Below are 23,261 nucleotides of genomic sequence, written 5' to 3' on the forward strand. Positions count from 1 at the left end.
CCATTTTTCAGGAAAAAAGACTTGAGGCCTCAGAACAAGCCCGTTCACTGCTGCCAAGTGTTGTCATGGCCTGTGAGACTACATGGTGGCTGTACGCAGGTAAGCACAATATCATCTTGAAAGGTCTTGGTCAGTAGCTGTGCACACAAAGAAGGTAAAAAAGCTATCACTTGCAGAGGTTCCTGCAGCTGACTGAAGCCTTTATTTTGTATTTGAAAAGATCTGTACATACGCCTTTATCGGGAAAACATGGGTTGAAAACTTGTTGAAAAAAACATGCTTCGCCTCGGGTTAATAAATCTGGTTTTGATTTGCGAACAAAAAAAATAACTTGAAACCACCATACCTGCTATGGTAGCTGGTCATGATACTACTGATGCTGTGGTGCGCTTTCTTCACCAACAAAACTAAGAAGCTGTAGTAGTGGAGGGCTTTGGGGTTGAGTGGCAGGAGCCTAGGCAAGGCTTTAGATGATGGGTGACAGCTGTGCTTTCACAGCAGCCTCCTATACCTCCCACTAATCACCATGGTTGGTTTTAGTACAGCTTAAGAGCACTAACAGTCTAAACCAGACAGGTCTTTAAAAGAATTGTTAATGGGTCCTAAAGCTAGACCCACTATAGCAAAGACTTTCTAAAGAACTTTTTAGTTCAGCTTGCTTGATGTTAACAGAATTGTTACAAATACTGCAGTACTAGGTCTGACAGTAGTGAAGTCCAACAGAACATCACCTGTTTTACTCCACTGAGCTACAAGAAACAGCTAATGCTGAAGAAGCTGTAGAAGTAACTGAGCTGATGGTGTACGTGGTCTCAGCACAGATGACTTAAGAAAGCAGCTCAGAAAAGACTTGTAAAGTGGCGGTATTGCCCTTGCAGCCACACTGGGGATCATGCTAAAATACCATTGAAGTTAAAAGTAGATGTTTCCTGATGTAACGCTGGCAGGGAGTTACTGCCCAGGCTCAAATTCTGACGCACAGCACAAAGGACTATTACCTACCTCTGCCTCTCTTAATCCAGAAAAAGAAGTGCCATGGAGGCTGGGAGGGATGGCCTGCTAACTTTAATGGGCGTGGCAAAGATAGAATAAAAGCAAGGATGGGGCTGTGTTTGTATTTGCACAACCTGTGCAAAACCAGTATCTCTCTTGTAAGCAGCAGATGTTCGTACAAAGTTTGTATCAACTGCTTTTCAACTGCTCTGCTTAGATATAAAAAGGTGAGCTTTTAGGAGTCAGCATGATCCTTGGTCAAGTCGTCCTCCGCTTGTTCTTCTTCTATGGTTCTTCCCACTGAGCCACCTGCTTGTTAACTAGTTTCCATAATAGTAATTGAAAACAAGTCAGGATAGCATGGTGAAGCAAGACAGAATGGTTTGAGTATTCTGGATAAAAATAAGGGGAAGATACAGCAGAAAACTAGAAGTTCTCATTTATGGGCAAAATGTGTAGTACTAGTTGAATGAAAAAGTTTCTAGTCACATTCATGGAAGCAAAGAGAACGTATACTGTTAACGGGTTTATGAAATTAAGCTATTATAAATAATCCATTTAAAAGCTTCATCCATACATGCAAAGAAGTCATACTTGCTCTCAACTGAGTACAGCTTTGAATTTATTGATGTAAAGCAGGCAAAATTCTAAATCACGTTATATCAAAAGTACTACAAATGTCATTCTTAAATTTGTGTAGCAATGGATCACAAACTACGTGCTTCATAAACAGCCAGCAGATTTCTCAGGCTTTTCTCAGGCCCTAATAAGACTTGTTTATATATTCCTTGAGTAAAAAGGTATCCCTCTAAAGTCATTACTTGAAATGCACTGATTAAAAATAATAGTAAAAATCTAGTATAGATTTAGCACAAAGTAAGCCAATCAATCACGGTCATGGCTGGACAGATAAAGCAGTGATGAAGCTGAAGAACAGGGAACTCTGTCCGCAGGATTCAAAAGGCAAGGATGCAATACCCTTATCTGGTTTCACAAGTTAACTTGAAGTAAACTATTTTTTCCTCAAATGAGGGCTAGGGGAAGAAGGGTGGCAGCAAGGCATGTCCATGTCTTATTCCTCTATGCAGGAACTCCAGGGGCAGTGCAGAGCCAGCTATGAAAGTGCTTTTTTAGGTCAAAAGGAAACTGTATGTGGGATGGGGCTGCTGTGGGACATGGGGAAGGGCCTGAGCTGGATGGGAAGGAGAGGCAGGCATATGTGTGTCTAGGAGAGCTTGCAGATATGATACCATAGCCAGAGCTTGGGCAGTTGAAGAGTGTGGTGTTTCTCTTTGAGAAGAAGAGGAGGCATTAGTTCAGTTTTGGTTTGAATACCATCTTTCCCTTCACTAGGGATTTCTGGATTACTGTTGCAAGACAATCCATTAGCTCAGCTATGCTGCAGGAATCCAGAGGCACCAGAACTTGACAGAAGTACATGGCTCATTGTGCCTCATTTGCAGCACCAAAGCTCGTCACATCACTTGTGCTAGCACAAAGCTTTGTGTCAGTTCCCTTTAGCTCTCTTTGTATGGTGGAAGCTCCCTTCCAGCCTTCACCTCTTCTGAGATACCTCTATAAAGTGTGTGCTTTAACATTGGTTTCACTCTACTTTGCTAACATGCAGGGACTTGTGCTATTGAGATGGTAGTAAGGCCTGACTTCCCAAAAGCTCAGGTAACCACAAAGACACCAGTCCAAACTACCATTCAGAGATGGTACTGTTTTAGTTGAAATCCAGGCTGCTGCTTTTTTTTCTGAAAGATTTATAGGTGCTAAGCAAGTACCTGTATTAGAATAGTTGCTGTCAGCTATTATCCCTCTCGTCTGGTTTCATTCCCATAGTAATTTCAGAAAGCTCTGAGTCGCTATACTGAAAAGAAAAAGTTTAACAATTTATGAGAGGGAGTTTGAAAACAAGTACCTGGAAAGAGATCCTGAATACAGACAGATCTGTAATGCCAGAGTCTGTGACCCATGCTTGAATGGATTGGAAGCTTGATATGGAATTCAATTTATGCCTGTATTGGCTCTGGCCCCATACTTTCCTGTTAGCTATGCTTAAAAGGCCCATTTGAATTACCAGAGCAGCTTACTGATTATTTAACATATTAACAAAGTAACAAATTGGGCCAATGAATGATTGAAACCTAGGCACTGTTACTGTACTGTATATAATCAGGGTCAGAGGGAACTTTCAGAAAAATATACCAGAAAAGCAGTGTCCCAGGATGCTTCAGAAAGCTGTGTGTTATCAGCTGGTTATCTTCTTCCCTTGTGAAATCATCTAAGATACAACCTCCTGAAACACAACAGCTGTATATTTTTTTTAAGGAAATTGTCATCAGATCTCTGACTCACAGGGTACTCTTACCTACTCTGAATCTCTAGCACAGTTTACAGCACAGCACCCCTCCATTCCCTGCACCCAGACTTTGATTGGTAAGCTTATTGCGATTTCAGGTGAAGCACTGAGGAAAGACTTAGGCCACTGAATGAATGGCTGCTGCCTTCCTAATAAGTCGCTCCGTCATTGGTGAATTTGGTCTCATCACATCACGTTCTCTCAGGAGGCACCTGAGAAAGGAGAAGAGGTAGGAGAGAAATGGGAACGTCATGAGTACAACATAATTTTTCCTGTGAGATCACCACCAGTATCCTTGTAAGAGGAGGAAAATAGTACGTAAAGACCTGCTCTTGAGGTGCAGATTTCCCTTATTGGAAACATTTGGCCTTGGCAGTAAGTTTAGGCAGAACAGTGTTGTTTTCAGTCCTGACAGGGACTGAAAATGAGCACCCAGAAATCAGAGTGCATAGAAGAATCATTTTGATGTTGTATCTAATTTTTATCTTTCAAAGAGGCCTCAGGAGGGGAACAGGCAAGGCTTCATGCTGTCCTGAGGATCCATTCTTTTAAGTGCAGAGGCAATACATTTCAATAGAACTCAATATGGGTGAATAAGCAACATTTATGATTTCTACCAAACAAGGCTCTTGTGATTTGTACTAAGGCAAGCTCACATATCAGACTCTGCAAATCTTATTTCCCAACACAGAAGATGTCATCATTAGGACAGATTTGATTTTTCAGAAGTTCACAGAAGTTTAGCAGTCCAAGTACACTGATCAACAGGCAGGAGGCCACAGTTTAAGACAGAACCATTTGAAAATCAACTACCCTTGAACAAATACAGATCATTCATCCAGACCACAAGAGTGTACTTTTGGAATTGGAAGCTATTGTACTTTTTATCCTAGTTAAATGTTGCTACATTTAACACAACTGCTTGCATGTAATTTTAGCCATAACTTACTGGTTTTAGTATACTTGCTACTTCTTACTCTTAGTAACAGTACTACTTCCACAAATATGTATCAGGAAAAATACTCACCTTGCAAGATTTTGTTTGGCTTGTGATTTAGAATTTAAAGCAGCATGAATCAATAACTGGCTGAAAACATCTCTCTGAAAAAAGAAGTCAGCAAAAATACAAAGTAATAAGTAACTTATTAAGTATTGCTGGTTACAATGTCTTGTTTACCAAATTATTAAAACCATTGAGGAAGGAAACATACTGACAAGAAAAATTAAATAGCCAACACTGCTAATAAGTGTTTGCAAACAGGATTCAATCAAAAGCACGGTTTAACTTTTCACTTTCTAAGAATGAAGGGTTGTTAACACTGTAAGTGCCTAATGGAGGCTACTGAGAGAGGATTTAAGTTGCATCAAAAAGTCTTTTATTGATCTCCTTTACCTGAGCATTACTGCCTCCTAGTTGGATTAGTTGATAACGGATCGGGTACAGGAGGTCTACAGCTTTGTCACAATTTCCATTTTCAAACTCTACAAAAGCCTGGCACAGTGGCAACCCCAAACTAGGAGCCAGGGAAAGCTCATGGTCCTCACAAGGTGCTCTGTAGAATGAGAAAGTGGTTAACTCCCATAAGAAGTCAAATTATAAATACGCATATTTCAGTGCCAGTCTGTCACTGCCTGCAGACAGAATTTTGATTTTTTACCGTACAAAGCCTGATGTTTCAGGTACTTTATTTAGATAATATCTTTTGGTGTGGGTATGTTACTTTCACCTTTTTGTTACGCATCAGTCAATCAGTTTTCATTCTTCTGAACATATCCACAAAAGGCACAAGCCCAACCCCTCCTACCTTTGCAATAAACAGTTTGGGCTAGAAAAGTGAGAAAACTGCACAGTTTCTCTTCTGATGATCTCACCAGAACATCCTACTGCTAGTTCTTTGACTGTCCTTATCTCTGCCAAAAGTGGCAATCAGTCTCTTGCAAACAGCTTCAAACAATAAACTTGCAAAACAGCTCGCCACACAGCACAGTGCCTCAACCATCTTTGTAATATAAACCGCATTCCCATGACAGCTCTGAAAGTCTGCTCTTTTATTCTAACTGTGACAGACTGCTTTTAGGCCCACAAACAGCAATGGATTTTAGCCAGCTCTTAAGTTATTTTTCTTTTCTTTTTTAGTGCTTGTATCCTAACCCATCTAAGAGTGGAAGAGGCTTATAGCATGACAATACGCCTGCAGAAGAACATATACGTTCTAGCAGGCATCCTTGCCAATATTAAAAAACAAAAAAAAAGAAAAAAGTAAAAGTGCAAGTAACCAAACTGTAGCTCTTTGGTCAACAGGAAATAAATACCTGCACGGGACAATGTGGAATTGTGTTTTTCCACTGCTACAGAAGAAGCTGACAGTGATGGGGCCTTTGGGGTAGTGCCATTTCAGTGCCAAAAGGGTGGTTGGCAATAGCAGGAGAGGAAGGCTTTCTATCCCAAGTAATAAAAATTATTCCTGAGAATACAAAGCACAGTTCGATGCTATAAATTCCATCTGTATTTTTCTGTAAATTTTCCAATTAAATCTTTAACACTGAGCAACCTTAGTCACTGACTTCTGTTTTGAGTGCTTGCAACAACAGCCAAGAGTCACACTCCCTCACTAGTACCTTAAATTTACCAAAGACAGACCATATTCTGTGTTCTCCTTCTTGAGTCAGTATTACAAATTTTCCATTTCTTCTACTAGCTCAATGTTGGTTTTTCAGTATGCAGCGTTGCCCTATGTGTTTGTTTAAGGAATGATAAAATACGGCATCCTGGAGAATTAGAAGCGCACAACAGATGTGCATTTTAAGTAAATAGCTTGAGATAGTTAATGATAAAAATGATGAAACAATTCTTCATTTAAACGTTTGTTCCAGCTCTCTGAGATATCGCAGAGATGGAAGACTGATTTTTTTTTCCCTTTCTCTTGCAACTGCTCTGAAGTACTCATTCATGAAGAACAACGTATCTTGTATCTCTTGCATTAACTAACGTTTCTGTCCATGAAAATAAGCATGTGATACCAACCACCAGAGAGCGCCATGGAATACTTCACAAAAAAAATTCTTGTCAACTTCACATTGCAAAGGCTAGGGAAAAATATCAATGAAAAGCCAAGAATGACTACTGTTTGTGCCAAAGGTTTATGACTGCTTTTTTAACACATACAAAATGCATCTTGGGTATCATTTAGCTATTACATATTTGTGATACACATAAATTAAGCCATTAATCCAATCATTAATATAATCTCTTCATCTCACACTGTTTTCTCAAATAATAAAATTAAACTTTGTAATACTTCAAACTACAGCTAAAAATGTACAGCTGTATTACTGCAAAAGGCTGAACACATAGGCAAAAGGAAGCACTGGGTGAAAGGATAAGTACCATATGTTCATTAAAGCTTCCCTGAAGTGGTGTGCATGTGCAGTTTTATATACTTTATATATACATACATATATTTACATACTTATATAAAAGATATTTGTCTTTTCCTACTTTAGTCAAATCTGACATGCTTAGGCTTGACTTGACAGTTTTTAATTTTCTTAAGTATTATTAAAAATTATATTTATTTTTCATTATTTTTGATTGATGGGTATTATAGTCAGGAACAGTGACAATTTCAGGTTCTCCTTCCTTCTCTTTCAAGGCAAAGGAAGCAATAGATGCTGGAACAGAGTTAAAATATGGTGTGAGAGGGGAAGAAATTGCATTTAAAACATCTATATATCAACCCTTTCAAAAATCAAGGCAATTTACAGTCATTTAATACATAAGGGAACACCAAAAAACATTGTTTTGATAAAATACTTAAATATTTCATATTTGTCAAATAATTTAACTTGAAAGAAAAATATTCTCTATTATTACTGTAGCAGTACTTGAAATTCAATTTTCTGCAGCGGTACTTCACAACACATCAAAGAGTTGCTGTTAGAATATTACTACCAACTAATGCTCTATTATTAAAGAGCCTTTTAAACCAGAGCAAAAAAGAACTACCATAGATAGCTGACATATATTGTAGAATGCCCTCACTAATATACGGTGAAGTACTTTATTCATTGTACGTAACATAGCTTAGCATGAACCCATTAAAAGGAAATATACAGCAACTATTCAGTTAGTGTCCATGACGTCAAACATAAGAGATTTCTGCTTAACAAGATCAGAAACCACTCTAGACATTAAGTCAAAAAAAAAAATAGAGATCTCCTAACTGGAGACTGGCCTACTTAAACCAGACATGTCCCAGTGACATGCTAAAGCAGACAGGAGCGTGTTGTAGTGCTTTGGCAAGCCAGAGACATTATCACCTTGAAGTTCAGAGGACAAAATATTTATTGAATGCAGTACTTTAATTCACTTGCTTACTTGGCAACTTCCTGAAGAGTTGTTAAAAGCTCATCAGTAGTTTTGTGGTCTTTGGCTCCAAGTGAGGACATCAAGATGTGTACATCATTGAACAGAAGAATGTGATCTTTGGTGTGCTTCTTTGTAAGCTTGAGAACATTGCTCCACCTGTCTCCAAGCTTTACACCTAAGAGTAAAAAATATTTTTCTCAATAAAAATAGCACATGCAAAAGCATGACTTTGCAATATACTTTCAGTCACCCAGCATAAACAGCATTCCTACTAAACTCAAGAAAACATTCCCTGATATGGCAAAATTTATACAGTAATGCACAGCTGCAGCCTGCCGTATTTGGGCATAGAGTTTATTGACTGTCAGTAATTCATCACCAACATTCTAGATTGCATTATGTGAGGTTCTGGCTTTATTATGAGATTGCTCATGTCTTCTTGGAGATGATGCTCACAATGAGTCATCTGTAGCAATCAAAAAACAGAGTGATAAGATTGATTTCATAAACAAACACAATGCATCACTAGTGTTTTAGCAGAATACTGTGAAAATAATGTCCATCCATCTTCCCCCCACTTCATGAACTCTAAACACTAGCTTAAAAAAGTTACAGGAAAATGTCACTGAGTTAGCAGAGTACACAAACACCAGAGGCTAATAGACATGTACTAGCTATTTCAATCAGTATCAAAATAGAAAGTTAAGTATCTAACTTGAAATTTACTTCAAGGAAGCTCTACAGCTTTTTAGAGGCTTATGTACTTGATTGTTCAGCCTCAAATCACCAGGGACAATAGAAGTGAATTTGTCAAAAAAGAAATATGTGACCCATGCAAGCTTGAGCTGAATGAAATACCATACTGGCATGGAAAAAAACAAAAGCCCTCGGTGAGAAGAAAGGTTATGGACTTTATTATGAATTTCACATTGAGGCTTTTCTCAAGAGCAGAATTTTCTTCTGTAACAGAAGATTTCTTCTGTAACACTGACCAAGCTTGTTCTTTAAGTATATTTAAATACTTCTCCAACATGCAAGGCAGGGGAAGGAGGAGGCAAAAAGAAAACTGTTCCCTTTACAGTTTTAAAAAAAGAATGGCAGGTGGATATCCTACCTTCCAGATGAAGTCTGTACAGCATCGAACAGTTGTCTACTACATCCAGCATGCTTCCACTTGACAGACACCGGGGAGCAATCTGTAATCACACATATTCATAAGCTGCCCAACTGATGTGCTAGTGGGAACTTATTCAGATAATCAAGCTTATTTTCACAGTACAGAATTAATTTTATCTCTTTTTTTCATTCAAAATACCTGTTTTGCAATAGCCCTAATTGCATCTTTCCTCAATACAGCAATTTCCAATGACAAACACTTATATTGCTTCATTTGTGGTGTTTTTCCTGTTTTAAAGTTAAACTCAGTAAGTTATGGAGAGTCACCAAGGTTGGTGGGGTTTTTTCCAAAACAGTGCCGTAAATATTACTTAATTTTGCCAAGTTTAGTAGATAGGAGTCTGCCCAGTAGCTTTCTTAATGCTTGCATTATTTTTATAATCCTTACAAAGATATGTTATCCTATTTAATTTGATATTGCTTATTTAGAGAGATTGTTTTGAAATCCAGACAGTAAAGAACTATAATAAATTAACTAGGAATGAAAAGACATGCTTCTATTGATTTAGTACCCAACATGCAAAATCAGTTCTTTGTAAAGGTAACTTGACTTTATCAGAAAATTATTTTACATCCTTTTAAAAAGCATGAATGAGAAACACGGACAAAATGGAAAACAGGACCAACAGTGCCATTGTAGCTCTTTCAAGCACATGTGTAAGAAACACTTGAACTATATAACATGCAAGTCTTTTGGGCATCTTACCCAAAACTGTTGAGAAACAGTTTCCCTAAAAAACTATAACAACAGATGTAAACAACATATATACACATATATGGCACACTGTGATAGGTTTCGACCTCATACAGAACAAAGAAAGCATGTATCATGGTCTTAAGCACGTTCTCAGTAAAGAAAAAAAGGCCCCTACTCACATGATTGTCATAAATTGTCAAAGCAGCCTCATATTCACCCTGTAAAAGCAAACGAGGACTACATGATTAACATTCAGATACAGTAACCAAAAGTGAATGGTAGAAACTGAAGATATACGTATAATTAATAGACGTCATAATGCTACTTCGCAATTGCTTCATGACTTAATCAAAACAAACCAAGTCAAAGAAACCTTGAGATATTAAAAGAAAGAATGGAGTCCAAGATAAACCAGGATTTTCTAGGCAAAATAATCAGTATGTTTAGGTTTCATTTAATAATAGGTACCAATACTGGTATAAGTTATGCATGAAGGAGAAAGACAAGGTATTACCCCTCATTCTAATGTTCCTTTCAGGGATTTTTGCAAAACTAGTGCATCCCACGGTGTATGCAAAGAGGTAGGAAGAAAAATAATTTTAAGCAGGCTACAAAAGAGTTGTATAGATAGAAGGTGGCAAAATAAACAAGCTGTTAAGATGACTATCAAGAATTACACTCATTCTATGTTAATAATACTGAAGACAAGCAAGTTACTCTGTTTTCTGACCAAAGTACACTGCCTTCTCAATGATGTCACATTTATCTCCCTATTGGACTGAACCCCACAAGGGCTAAGCATTATTAAATCCAAGGAGATTCTGCATTGCAACCTGACAGGTTGGGTAAAATTGCGAACATTTTTAAAGGGTTTCAATAATAAGAATTAGTAACATTAATAATTAATAACATTGGCGACCAAATTTAGAGCCTTTTTCTTTTAGTCAGCAAATTTTTGGGCCAGCAAATTAGTATTGAATTTGAAGATAATTTTGTCTAATTTTCATCTGAAAATCAGAGATCCAAGTTTATCTTTCTATCAAATAACTGTGCCAAGTGTAATTAGTGAGACTATTTGATCTTCAGATGTGCAATAATCTCACAGCAATTTTTCAACATTCTAACAAAGATAGTAGAACTTTGACCAATGTAATCACATCTTCTCAAAATAACTGTAATACAGGACTAGCTTGTAAAAATGGCATTGTGCTATTTTATAAAAACAACTAACTGAAAAAAACCCTATAATTGTTAGGTCTGCCTTTTAAATAGCATTAGGTGAATGATCTATCTGCACCATAAAACACCTATATGAAAATATCTCATACCTTTTCAATGAAGTATAAAGCCCAGTGCCAGTAATTATGGCAAGCAAGCATATCGCTGTTCTGGGGGGAAAAAAAAAAGAAATAGAAAATATTATTTACAAAATAACTTCCCATTTAAACTTACACAGTTAGATTTCTGTTTCCTTTTCCAGCAAAACTGATTATTTCATGAGACAGAAGAGACAAGAACTTTAAATCAGGTGGCCAGGATACCTTCTCATTTGATACATTTGTCCTTGCAGCTATTTAGGGAGACACCTCAAAAACAAGGTTTCCCCCACATCATTTTCCAGAGAAGAATTTAACTTGGATGTTTCAGAATTCACCCTTCTGCAGCACTTCTTTTTTCTTAGGAAACTAACCCCACATCTATAAGAAGAGTAAGATTTGTCTCATCTGAAATTTAGGCACCTTGCCTAAAGTAACCTGGATAGATCGTGCAGAGAGATCCCACCTTATGAGGGCCATTCATCCCACCCATCTAGACACCTATCTCAGAGAGAGAGGAATCACTTCTTAAACGTATGTTTTACTATGGACTACAGAAGCTGCACTAGATACCAAACGCACTGGCAGTTCATCAGATGAGATGAGTATTTGCTGGACTGTACCAACTTTGCACTGTCATTTTCAGCAGGCACCAGAACTTCAAATACTCTTCCTTAGCCTGCACTTCAAGACAATGTCATAGTGGTTCATTTCTGCGAGTGCATTGAGAATAGACAAACAGGAATACAATCCCATAATCCTTTGGTGAAAATTAAAATACCAGAAAGGTTCTCCCCTCTCCTCCCGTTCTCTCCCAGTGCTGTAGTTAAACTTAATGTTCTTACAAGTGGAAAAAGCGTCTTCATTTTCATGGTGACAACAGTAACACACACTTTCAGGAAGCACAAAGGTTCCCAGTGAATGTCAAAGCTTTATGGTGCTAAGATAAACATTCTGGTAATCTTTACTTTTTAATATTAAATCACAAACCAAACCTGAGCAACCGAAGTAATTAAGTGCTTGGCATAAACCTGATAATACCAAGTTTAATATCATACTACCATTCCAAATGTCATACAAACAAGAACATGGGATTACCTCACTAAATAAACCAAAATTTTTTTACTGCTGCCGATTTTGAGATTAAATTGCTAAAGCAGAAGTGGGCTTCCAGGTAACTAAAATAAATAAAAGCAGGCTATGGGAGCTCACCACAACAGCTCAGGAGAAAAAACATTGCCATTTAATAACAAACAGCACTGCCAGAGAGGTCCCCTCTGGTAAGATAAATTTGCCTCTTTTGATTTTGTGCTGAAATATACATAAAAAACAAAGGGCATCTGATATTTTGGGGGGGTGGAGGAACAAACAAAATAAAGTACTCGGTAAAGAAAACCTGTACAAAATCTTTGCCCCTTTTATTGGGAGGGAGGAAGATGAACTAAAAGCAACAGAAGGAGCCTGAATACTGTGGCAGTACAAATAGAGATCCTAGTCATTAAAGGAAAATAAATAAAAATTTCAAATCACCAGGCCAAATACAAGTAATTTTATTAAAGCCCTTAGAGAGACCTGCTTTTTTGCATGTGGTTACAGTTTAATGCTCTGTGCTCATGATGTTTAAGATGAAAAATATTGCACAAAAGAAGTGATTATACACATTATCATTATGACAATGTCAGCTGTTACAAATCTTAACTACACTGGGTCAGGCTTGAAGGTACATTAGACAATTCTACTTACTGATCTAGCATTTTATTTGGATAAAGGGTACAAATCACAGAGGCATGCAACTATTTTAAGAAACAGTTAAAAAATCGATCCAGAAGTCACTGATGGGGGGGGCTTAAAGTGTCACCCAAACTGCATCCCTGCATCACTGTTTCATTAAAACTAATATATTAAAGGACAAAACGCTTTCCGGGAAATGACAGATATGAACCTCAAGCAAGGGTTTTCTGCCTGCAGTTCCAAGCTTGATATCTGAATGCTTAACTTAGAAAGTGTAAAATAACAGTCCTTCTAGTCTCATTATCTAGCCCTGCTCTTTGGGTGAGGTGGAATGGTCAGTCTAAAATAGACTCTTGTGGGTTCTAACAAATTCAAACCTCACAGCCTTCTGCTCTGAATATAACATACTTATTCATTGGGAAAACCCATGCTGTCCAACACAAATAAAAATTAAGTTCCACTTACAGCAAAGGACCGTATAACAGACCAATTAACCTGTTCAATACTCTGAGACATACTCACAATATGTTGGATATATAAAGTAACTTCAGTACAATAGAAAAGAGACAAAAGCATTTCTCTTTTCCTTACAGTTGACCTTTAAAAATCCTTCCCCAGCCAGAAGCAAAGAAATATTTTATAAGTCTTCTAAAACATTTGATTTGACTGTGTCATTTCACATCTCGTCTTAGGTTCCCATGAAGAGAATTAGCCAGGTTCATCAACTCTCAGTGCTCATCTCAGTCTAAGCAAAAAGCTTGTGAAACTATCAGCAGTCACTTTACTTTTACAACCACACAATAAATCACATATATATAAATCACATATCAATAAATCACAATTTTCACATCTGACATCTCGCCTGTCTGGAACGGCCATGTCTTTATGAGATAAAAACCTAATCAGCTCCACCAGGAAAAAGAAACTGCATGCACACGTACAAATCACACCCTTGTTGAAAAGCAGTATTTATTACAATATTCCTAGCTAAAATAAGGCAGTGTGAGAGGACAGATTTTGTGTGAATCCTGGCCTACTGACACCTTTGTAATCTCAGCAGCTGTAGTGACGATGACTTATGAGGGACACATACTGTGGACCACTTTTAATATCCAATATTTTCCTGCCTCATCCTTCAAAAGTAGCATGGATACTAACAGCACCTCAGGTGATGGTTTCTTCTAGTATGTAAACTCTGCATTACTTGTAACATATCTGCAGATAGGAAGGAACTGCATGCAGAGGAATCAAGAACTTGGCTGAAGGAGATAAAGAGGACCTAGAAAGAGCTTTTTCAGAGATGCTACGAGAATGTTTACCTTCCAGTTGGTTTCCGTTTCCTTCATAAATTCTAACCCTTTCTTCACCTCTGCTTTCATTTCATTTATGTGAGCTATAGTATGAACAGACCATGCATCTGTATGATTTATAGCCAAAGCCTATGAGTGAAAAAAGGGAAAACGTGATGAAGCTTACAAACTTGCAAATAACAATATTTATCACTGCTGATATAGAAACAAGACTACTTTTTACTTGCTGCATGTTAAGTACATCCCTCTACCACTCCAACTAACCACAGCCAGGAAGTTTGATTTGGACAGAAAAGGAAGAAAATGTTTATTGGCTGACATCACTTCCCACCTTCTACTGCATAAAGATGAACACCTGCAAAACACTTTAAAATGCAGGCTTTGATGAAGATTATCAATGACATTTTCTTTCACAGACATGCATCAATATCAGCAATGAAAGAACTGTATGCACAGGCACAATATATTCCAGGACATAGTGCCTTGCAGGTAATCATTTCTTCTTCAAGAACGTGGCCAGCTCTTGAGTATTCAGCGAATTCCTCTTTCTTGCTCCAACAACTCCCACTAGCTTTTAGGCGTTTTGTGAGGTTAGTCATTAACCTAGTAAATGTTAAATGTTAATGTTTAGTCTTTGTTGTCACTTTCAGCACTTTGATGTAACAGAAGTTTGGCAAAAACACCCATTAGAGATTAATTGTATCCAAGACTCCTGGAGGACAGGGATAATCCTAACGACTGGAGAAAGTCAAGTATAATTACTATCTTCATAAGAAAGAAACAGGCCAGCTAATATTGATCCCCAGGAACATTGTACAGTTAATTGTTCAATAATCCAGGAACAGGCTTCTGGGAACAAAGGGAGGAGAAAACTAAACAGGATGGATTGTCAAGAGCAGATTACATCACACCAATCCAACATTCTTTCGTAGCAGTAAACAGCCAATTATACATGGGGGAAACAGCAGATGGGATAATATATGGATTTTATAGGGGTGTTCTGAGACCATCTGACAAGGCATGCTCATAAGCAATTGAAGGAGACACAGTCAAGATGAAACTGCCATGGTATGGCATAGATGTGGAAATCCTTCAAAGAAATAGTTATCAATAGTTTCTTATGAAACTCTGTGAACATTTCCATGCTGAGCTTTATCTCTTTGCTACTACTAACAACTGGGATGATGGGAAGAGTCAGTTCATGGCATTCGTGCAAACCACCCCCTACAGATAGGGACCAGGTTTAAGAATTCTAAAACTTTTTAGCACCAATAGCAGGCAGTTTACCTCACGGGCAAGCTCCTCAGCACGATCAAAAAAGTTTGTTTCCATGAGTCCAAAAGAGTAGTAGCTCTTCACGTAGCTAAGCAAAAGGGGAAAAAACAACACATCATCCATTTAGAACTAGATTTAATCTAGGACTGAAAAACATATTAGAAATAGCATTTAACTCAAAACAGTCCTTACAGTGCAAGTTACAATGAGGGTTCAAGCTTGCAGAATACAAGTTCTCAGAGGAAATGAGAGGCCCAGAGACACCAGCATGGGAAACAGAAACAAGATGCACATCACCAGGGTTTTGAGGACTGACATTTACATCTTTGGGTAAGCTAGAACTGAGAGCTGCACAGAACAATCTGCTTATCTCCATTACCGTTGCAAGATGCAGAATCTGAAGGTTGGAAGCAAGACAGTGCTGTCACCAAAGTTATCTGAGCGTCTTGAAGGCAACACAAGTGTAGCCTTCTGCACTTTCTCCAGTGCTCACAAAACCACAGGAGAGTACTTTTATATGAAGTGGCCCTTTAAAACTGGTTGTAAAGCATCCCCACTAAGACATAAAGGCCCAAAGTAAAGGGAAATTAGGGATGTTATATGCTCTTACGCACATACTTGATGCAAGCATTTTAAGTAGTATTTAACTGCTATTGTACTTGCAGATTCATAAATTGCAAAACACCACAGGATATGTTTCTGCTTCTCAAAATATCTGCTGGGGTTTTGGTTTTAAACTCCTAAGGCAAAGGAACTACTATAACATGTGGGGTATGTTGCAACTGATTTATTTCATGGATTGAGATGAATAAAAGTTGATTATTTTTTTTTGCCAACATATCAATTCAAGTGTAACTCTACACGCCTGTAAGTTTGAGGACAAGGGGTACTTGCCAGGTTTTTATACTTCAAGAAATGCTTGGCATAAGGGTGTTTACTGTTGCTTTAGAATTAAGTGGACAACAACCTGCACTTTTGTAGCATTGTGACTAGAAAAATTTATAAAAATGCAGTCAGAACTGCCAAGTTGTCTTACTTACCCAACAAATGAAACCAGCATATTGTAGTTAAAAAGAACTAAGGGGTCTAGATTTTTCTGAGTTGAGGCAACACAGCTGGAAAAATGAGACTCCCAACACTACCCTCTGTGCCGTGAGATTGTGGCATACCTAAGTTAGCTTCACTATTATGTTAGCATTCAGTCTGTATTCTCTGCACTGTTTGTGGAAGAAAAAAAGGAGACAAGGTTGTGCTGGATATGGAGGTACAGTGCATTGGTGTACAGCACCATTCATAAAATATTCAGAAAGTTATGGTTGCCTGTGGATTGTCTATTCACCTATCTCTAAATGTTAAGTGTATGTCTTGACTTATAATTTAATGTTAATTTTTGCATAAAGTTAAAAGATTTCAAATAATTTAACAGGTCTTAAAAATAATTTTTTAAATTATCCCAAGTTAGTTTTTATTAATAATTCACTTGTCAACAGATTCAGACTATCCTGAATTAACTTTGGGAAACTGAAACTTTCAGGACTGAACTAAAGAAATTTTTAAAAATTCTACCTTCCTGTCAGTCTTTGCTGCACCAGCTGTTATTGTATATCCCAAAGTTTTATTTCAGAACTACACTTTGGTATTCCAAGTTACAACTCCTTTCTTCCTTCCACTGATGTGCTCTATCACCCACAACGTGAGCCCCAAGTAAAAAACTGGACACATAAAAGTCTGAAGGGGTTTTGCCACCGCCCTCAGTGAGGGCATGATTTTATCTTGTGTGTTACATGCCATGTGCTATATTTGACAGCAAAATTTACTAACCGAGCCACAGCTCACTTAAGAAAAAACCCTCAACAACAGGGTCAACAGGGATACAGGAAAGATGTTCTAGCTGTGGGCAGGTTTGATTCACTGCTAAGCCCTTGATTTTGTCTACATGTCTGTTTCCAACAGATCCTGTTATTCAGATGTGTCTGAACTTAAAAATCACAGAGTATGTGCACACCAGATAAAAAGCAATTTTCAAAATGAAGCATGACCCACCTGCTTAGTGGTATATCAGGTGTCCAGAAAGGATAAACCCGGGCAACAGAATCCCGCATCTGTATATGATATCCGAGGTAGAAATAAGTGTCCTGGGAAAATTTGAGGGCTAGCAAGTCGGTTGGGTAGCTCTGCAGAATCTGTTCCCATAGATCACAAGCTTTTGGAAGCTGGCTAGAAGTAGAAAATTATTTTGATTGCTGACAGAAGGCACATATACCTGCCTCTACTGTTACTTCTAAACTCATGCTATTCTGAAAAATAGAAAATTCAACATCAAATGATGTTTTTCTTTTTCCTTGAAGGAATTTCTTAGTCTTTTTAAAAGTAATAATGGCATTATCTTCACTGAGCACCTTTTGGGAAATCTTTTGAAAGAAATGCCCTTGGGTTACAACAAGTCACTGTAACACACAAGGAAAATGAAACAAGCTTAAACCATAAATCTAAAGATTTTCCTACAGGATTGAACAGTTTCTACAGAGACCTACCATAATGAATCTAACTTAACATGCGCAAAGACACCTTCCCTCTCCTCTAGTGGGAATCAAACCCATACTAACAGGGCTTCAGTAGCTTCCTCTTTACTTTTGCTAAGAAGTATGTGAGGTAAATCCACGCTCACCTGTTTGTTTGACAAACAAATAACAGAAGTGAATCACTAGCCCATACTTTCTGCAGTGCACAAAAATTCATCATATTGAATGGAACAGTGAGCCTCTACAGCACTTCTGACAGTCTGCTATCTCCCTGTTTTACAAAGGAAATAAATAGGTTTTGACACAGGGAGACAACAGAGAAAAGAAAAGCCTGTTTGTAGCTTTGCTTCTGTGGATCCACGTCTGCATTATACTGGACCTCACTGTAGTCAAATACTTAGTTTCCTAGTTCTAAACCGTATATTCCACTGATGGATCTATGACAGGTTTAAAACATAGAGTGCTTAATGATACAAAGCGGTGGCAATAGGGCACTTCCCCATCTATGGTGCTGCTCACTACCTAGTCATGGCGCTTCCAGTTTGGAGAGATAAATTCAAGAACAACCACTGAGAGCTCACCCTAATCCTTTGCTAAATGTCAGCTAATGTCAGGCAACACTACTACCAACTATCGCTTCCACCTGTAGTAGCTAAAACTCTTCAAAGTCCTTTAAATGGGATGACAGTGGACTCACCCACTGGCAAACATGTCCAACGCTGATACATGAAGCCTCTCCCGCTCAGTTAGTGGCTGTGATTTTGAAAGCATCATCATTGTTCTCATCGCACTGTCCAGCTCTTTGTTGAGCCGCACTGAATTTCCAGTGCCAATCAGCTCCAAACCATTAGCAATGACATGTCCCATTGCTATAGAAAACAGCACATTACAGGTTGAGCTGTACAGCATTACATTCATTACTATATAAACACAAGGGGGAGTTGTTTATTTTAAACAAGACTGACTTGTAGTCACAGGGGTCCAGAAAGTCTTACAAGCCTAAAGTTCTTAGAGGCTTTTCATGACAGCCAGTTAAAAAGACTTGAAAAGCGAAGAAAAAAAATCCCACAAAACCATCCCAGACTGCTCTAGATTCTGAAGAAGTTTCACAGAATTCTATAAGCCACCACCTTCCCCTTGCATAAACAAAGTAAGTTAAACACCAAGACACCAAGTATTATCCAGTACTTTCCGAGCTGAGAATTAAAGGTCATACTCACTAAAATTTGGATCTGCTGCTTTTAACTTGGAGAGACATCCCTCAATACCTCCAAGGCTCTCATCATTGGTCCAGGTTGCATACTGTAAGAGAGACAGAGGGTCAGAGGAATCCCCGATAATCTTGGGCTTCTTTTTGTTCTCCCAGGCATTTAAAATTCAAAAGTAAGCAAGGCAAATGACTAAAAGACAAACATTGCATTCAGATAGGATTAGCATAGTAGGAAAACAGAAAAACTGTTTCCTTTAAGATAGTTTAGCCTCCAGCAGAACTAATAATCCTGGCTTTCTATGTGGTTTATGTCAACTGGTTGATTCTCCAGTGTCAAGTAGGATGAGCATGCTGGCTGAGGTCTTCCCCACAGCTGCAGCATCCGGCATAGCCCTCTGCTGCAAAGGTTTTCTGCTGCCTGCTAACAGCTGAACTCCTGTGGCAGTCTGATTTTGAGGCTCTCCCAGCTGATAACAAATTTAAGTATCAACTACACCAAAGACTGTTTCCTGCACCAGTCCCTTCAAATCACATTTTCTTACACTTTTCAGTCATACCTGCGTCAGTGCAGCATCAAATAGCTTACAGGCTTCATTGCTAGTCGTAGAGAGGACAAGTCCAGCATCCTGCCAGGCCTGCACAACAAACAAATACAAACCTGCTCATTTTACACACTCATTTTCCAGGTTATGCCAACAGATTTTCAAATTGATAGTGTTCTGATATTTTTCATCAGCTATGCTTTTTTTTTAAAAAAAAATAGAAAAGCTGGAAGGACAATGTGAGCAGACACACAAACCTTTTGTTCAGTTGTAGTTACATCTGAAGACTCAATTAGTTGGGGCTAGCAGTGGGAATAAAGCAAGAAATTATAAAGTGTAATAGAAGATCTTGATGGCTCGCTCACCTCATAATGAGAGACCCATTCTTAATTCATTACAACTCAACTTTTGGCTAGTCCCTCTGCTGCAGACACACCTCATGTGAAGTAGAGACATGGTAAAATAAAACCCTGTTCATTTATAACTGAAATCAATACCTTAAGTAACTTGCAGGCTAAACAGCCTGGCAGAGCAAATCCATCAAGTTGCTGGAGTTAAACCAACAAAGAATTTGGACCACAGATTTGTACACAAGCCTTACAAAAAGGAAGAACATGGGCATTTGATAAAGCTAAAATGCAAAACTTGATCAGGCTGCCATAGTTTCTTAACAAGCTATGTAACACTGACTGAGGTGCTACATCTCCTGCCTAGCTGCTGGAGAATGAAAAGAGTTCATCTGGCAGATATGCAGTTTACTCAATGGTAGAATTAAGCTGCAGCAGCTACAGCACCCTGGTTCATGGCTGTCTCCACGACTGCTCTCTTAAGTAACTCAGGCAATAAAATGAAAAAACCAATGCCTCTTTCAAAATGCTTAACTTATTCATGTGGGTGTCTACAGCAAACAGGCATGTAATCTCTAGTTGCTTGCACGGGATAGCCACACAACGACAAAGCCTGCCAGCTCACAAGCTGAGGTGCTTCCCTTGGCAACCTATTCAGATATTTTTAGTAACATTTGGGTTTATTTCTACTAATCACTCTCCATTCAGTGTTCCTATACTGCACCCACCATTGCCTCCAATATTGTAAGCTTCTCAAGCACAGACTTATATTCAGCACACCATATTCATTCCTGTTTAAGCATAAACTCATTTGAGGAGCTGCCCCCATCACTTCAGCATCACTTTTATTTCAGTACACAGAACGTACAGGATAGACATAAAAAAAGACCTGGGGCAAAGCCAATTCAGACTCCTCCTAATGGGGGATTAGTCCTTGTGGATGCTGCAAGAATTCAGTTCGTCTCGTTTTACACTTCCAACGTATTTCCTGATTCTAATGACCCAACTGTCAAAAATTTTAAGTAACCAGGCAAAGACATCTTTGTTAATATATCCTAAAGCTTTCCTACTGCGATTGGATTAAAGGCTCACATTCCAACAGCTCAAGCACTTGAGTGTTCAAATTACAAGCCTGAAAGACTAGACCTGAATATAAAATTACAAATTTTCTTTACAATTCATACTGTACCCAGAAACAGCGTAAAGAGAAAAGTTTAGAGGGTAGCAAGGTTAGGCCTGCTACTTACAGGCTACCTTTCAAGATGCCCTGCAAAATAGGCCAGAAACCACTTTCATCACCAGTCATCAAAAACAAGCTCTGTTTGAAGCAGCTCTCTTTGCCACTGCCCATTTTGCACAAAAGCTTGAGGTACTTGCCAAGTAGAAAATGTCATCCCATTTTGAGGACTTTTGTTAATACTATGATTCACAGGAATGAAAACATCTGTGTGTAAGCAGTAGAAAAAACAGCAGAACAAGGGTTAGTAAAAAAGGCCTGCATCCATCACTAAGGACACTGCTGATCTAGTTGAGGTACATGCTATTTCTATCCATTCTAGAAAGCCTCTGCTCTGCTAAGGCTACAGCCCGCATAACTCACTCCTCACTGGAAGATTCCCACTCTGGCAACAGGAGGATGGCAGCAAGGCTGCATCACATCATGTATGCCACCACTCTTCCTGTTAGCACAGCAGGACAATGGGCTGCAGGGAAGAACCACCCTGTAACAGCTGCTGACTCCTAAAAGACATAAAAGATCTGCTCCAAACCTAATCTGTTGCTGTCAAAGGAACCAAAGAGCAACTGGGAGCACAGAAGAGCCAGCACCCTTTGTCCTCTGGGTCGTACACAAGTGGCCCTGCCCAGACTACCTGGGACGCTCATGTCTTGGGGCTTATCTGTACTTAGGTATCAGACTGTGACTGAGGAAATCCACAAGAGAGGGAGTATGATCAAGTAAAACTCAGCCTAGAGAGTTTGTAAAACAATTATCACCTCCCCTTCCCACAGAGGCTGCCTTTGAGTTCTGCTACACTAATTTCCCACAACCTTCCTCTATAACTCCAGAAGAGACTCTTCTCTGCGATGCCTCTCAGAGGAGAGCACCGTGGCCTTGGCTCTTTTTACTGGTTCTTGGCGAGACCAAAGCCTTGCCCTTTCTCCTGCTTTAAGATGAGAGTTTAGTCACGGGATCTGGTGACTGTTCATTTGTAATTTTTTTTCCCTGGCAGAATCCCAGCTGGCTCTGAGAAACCTGCTCTTTGCGTGTCACTGTTAGCACATCCTCTGTTACTCCCATGGCAGCTCTCCAGAGCTCCGGCACTCATGAACCTATGACGCTCTCAGAAAATCTTCAAGAATTCGTTTTTACCTCCCCCTGCCTAATTAACCAAAAGATAACAACAGGAGCGACAGAGAGAATGAACTTCATTGGGAAGACTAACGCAAATGACTAATCAGTAACTAGCTCCTGCAGACAGATTTTGAACCCTTGGACTTGAAGCTGTTTTAGAGTTAAGCGGAGGCCTGACCCCCTTTTGAGGCCCACAGAAAGGGCAGGTGAGCGCCCGCGGGCCCAGCCTGCACTATGAACAAGACCCGCAGATATTCAGACACCTCCCTCGTGGGAGGGAAGGGTGCAGAGACTCGTCCCCATTTTCAGCCCCCGCCGAGAGTAAGGTTACGGGGGCGTTAAGGGACGTGAGCTCCCCAAACCGGGGCTGGCTCTTCGCGCCCTCCCGGCCGCCTCAGCCCCCCTCCCAGCCCGGCTCTCGGCCTCCCCAAAGCCCGCACGGGAGGACACCGCCCGCCCGAAGGACGCACACCCGCCGGCCCCGGCCGCCCGTCGGGAGCAGGGGCGGCGGGCAGAGCAGCCGCAGCACCCCGCGCTCGGGTCGCTGCGGCGGGGCCGGGCCGGGCGCCCCACGCCCCGCTCCGCCTCAGACCAGCCCTCACCTTGCAGTCCCTCAGCGGCGCCATGACCCCCCCGGAGCGGCTCCGCTGCCGCCGTCCTCCGGGTCCGCACCTCCCGCCCCCGCCGGAGGAGGAGCCGGGGCCGGGGCCGGGGCCGGGGCCGGGCCAGCGGCGGGCGGGGCGGCATGCAGGGCTGGGCGCGTGTCGGTCCGTTGGCAGCGGCTCCCTCCCGAACCTCCGGGCTACCGAGGGTTCCGCGGTGCTGCCGGCGGTTTCGTGTAGATTATTGGCCCCGAAACACTCGTTTCTTGTGGCGGCGGGCGCATCCACGCTCGACCCGCTGTTTCTGAAGTTCAATATCTTTCTTACCAGCTGTGCCGGGGAGGAGGACGGCGAGCAGGCTCTGGTCTCCTCGGAGCCCTTCTCCAGCAGTTGGGAGTCCCCAGCTGTCAACCTCCGTCAGGTTGCCCTACAACGGCTGCGCTCCCTCCGCTC

At 40.0% G+C, this 23,261-nt stretch overlaps 1 protein-coding gene across 1 annotated transcript; it reads right to left on the reverse strand.

Moving 5' to 3' along the window:
* Positions 1–1,598: 1,598 nt before the first annotated feature.
* TTC38 (tetratricopeptide repeat domain 38) lies at positions 1,599–22,884 on the reverse strand. The gene is made up of 14 exons (XM_075051785.1): positions 22,809–22,884; positions 19,522–19,599; positions 18,975–19,056; positions 18,452–18,623; positions 17,276–17,449; positions 15,245–15,320; positions 13,967–14,086; positions 10,929–10,988; positions 9,780–9,818; positions 8,842–8,923; positions 7,737–7,902; positions 4,752–4,911; positions 4,386–4,459; positions 1,599–3,570 (listed from the first exon to the last, which is right to left on the reverse strand). The coding sequence occupies exons 1-14, from the start codon at positions 22,830–22,832 to the stop codon at positions 3,477–3,479; spliced, it is 1,401 nt and encodes a 466-aa protein (XP_074907886.1). The 5' UTR covers positions 22,833–22,884; the 3' UTR covers positions 1,599–3,476.
* Between the last annotated feature and the right edge of the window lie 377 nt (positions 22,885–23,261).

This window comes from Buteo buteo, chromosome 19 (assembly GCF_964188355.1).
Source record: "Buteo buteo chromosome 19, bButBut1.hap1.1, whole genome shotgun sequence".
Lineage (NCBI taxonomy): Eukaryota > Metazoa > Chordata > Aves > Accipitriformes > Accipitridae > Buteo > Buteo buteo.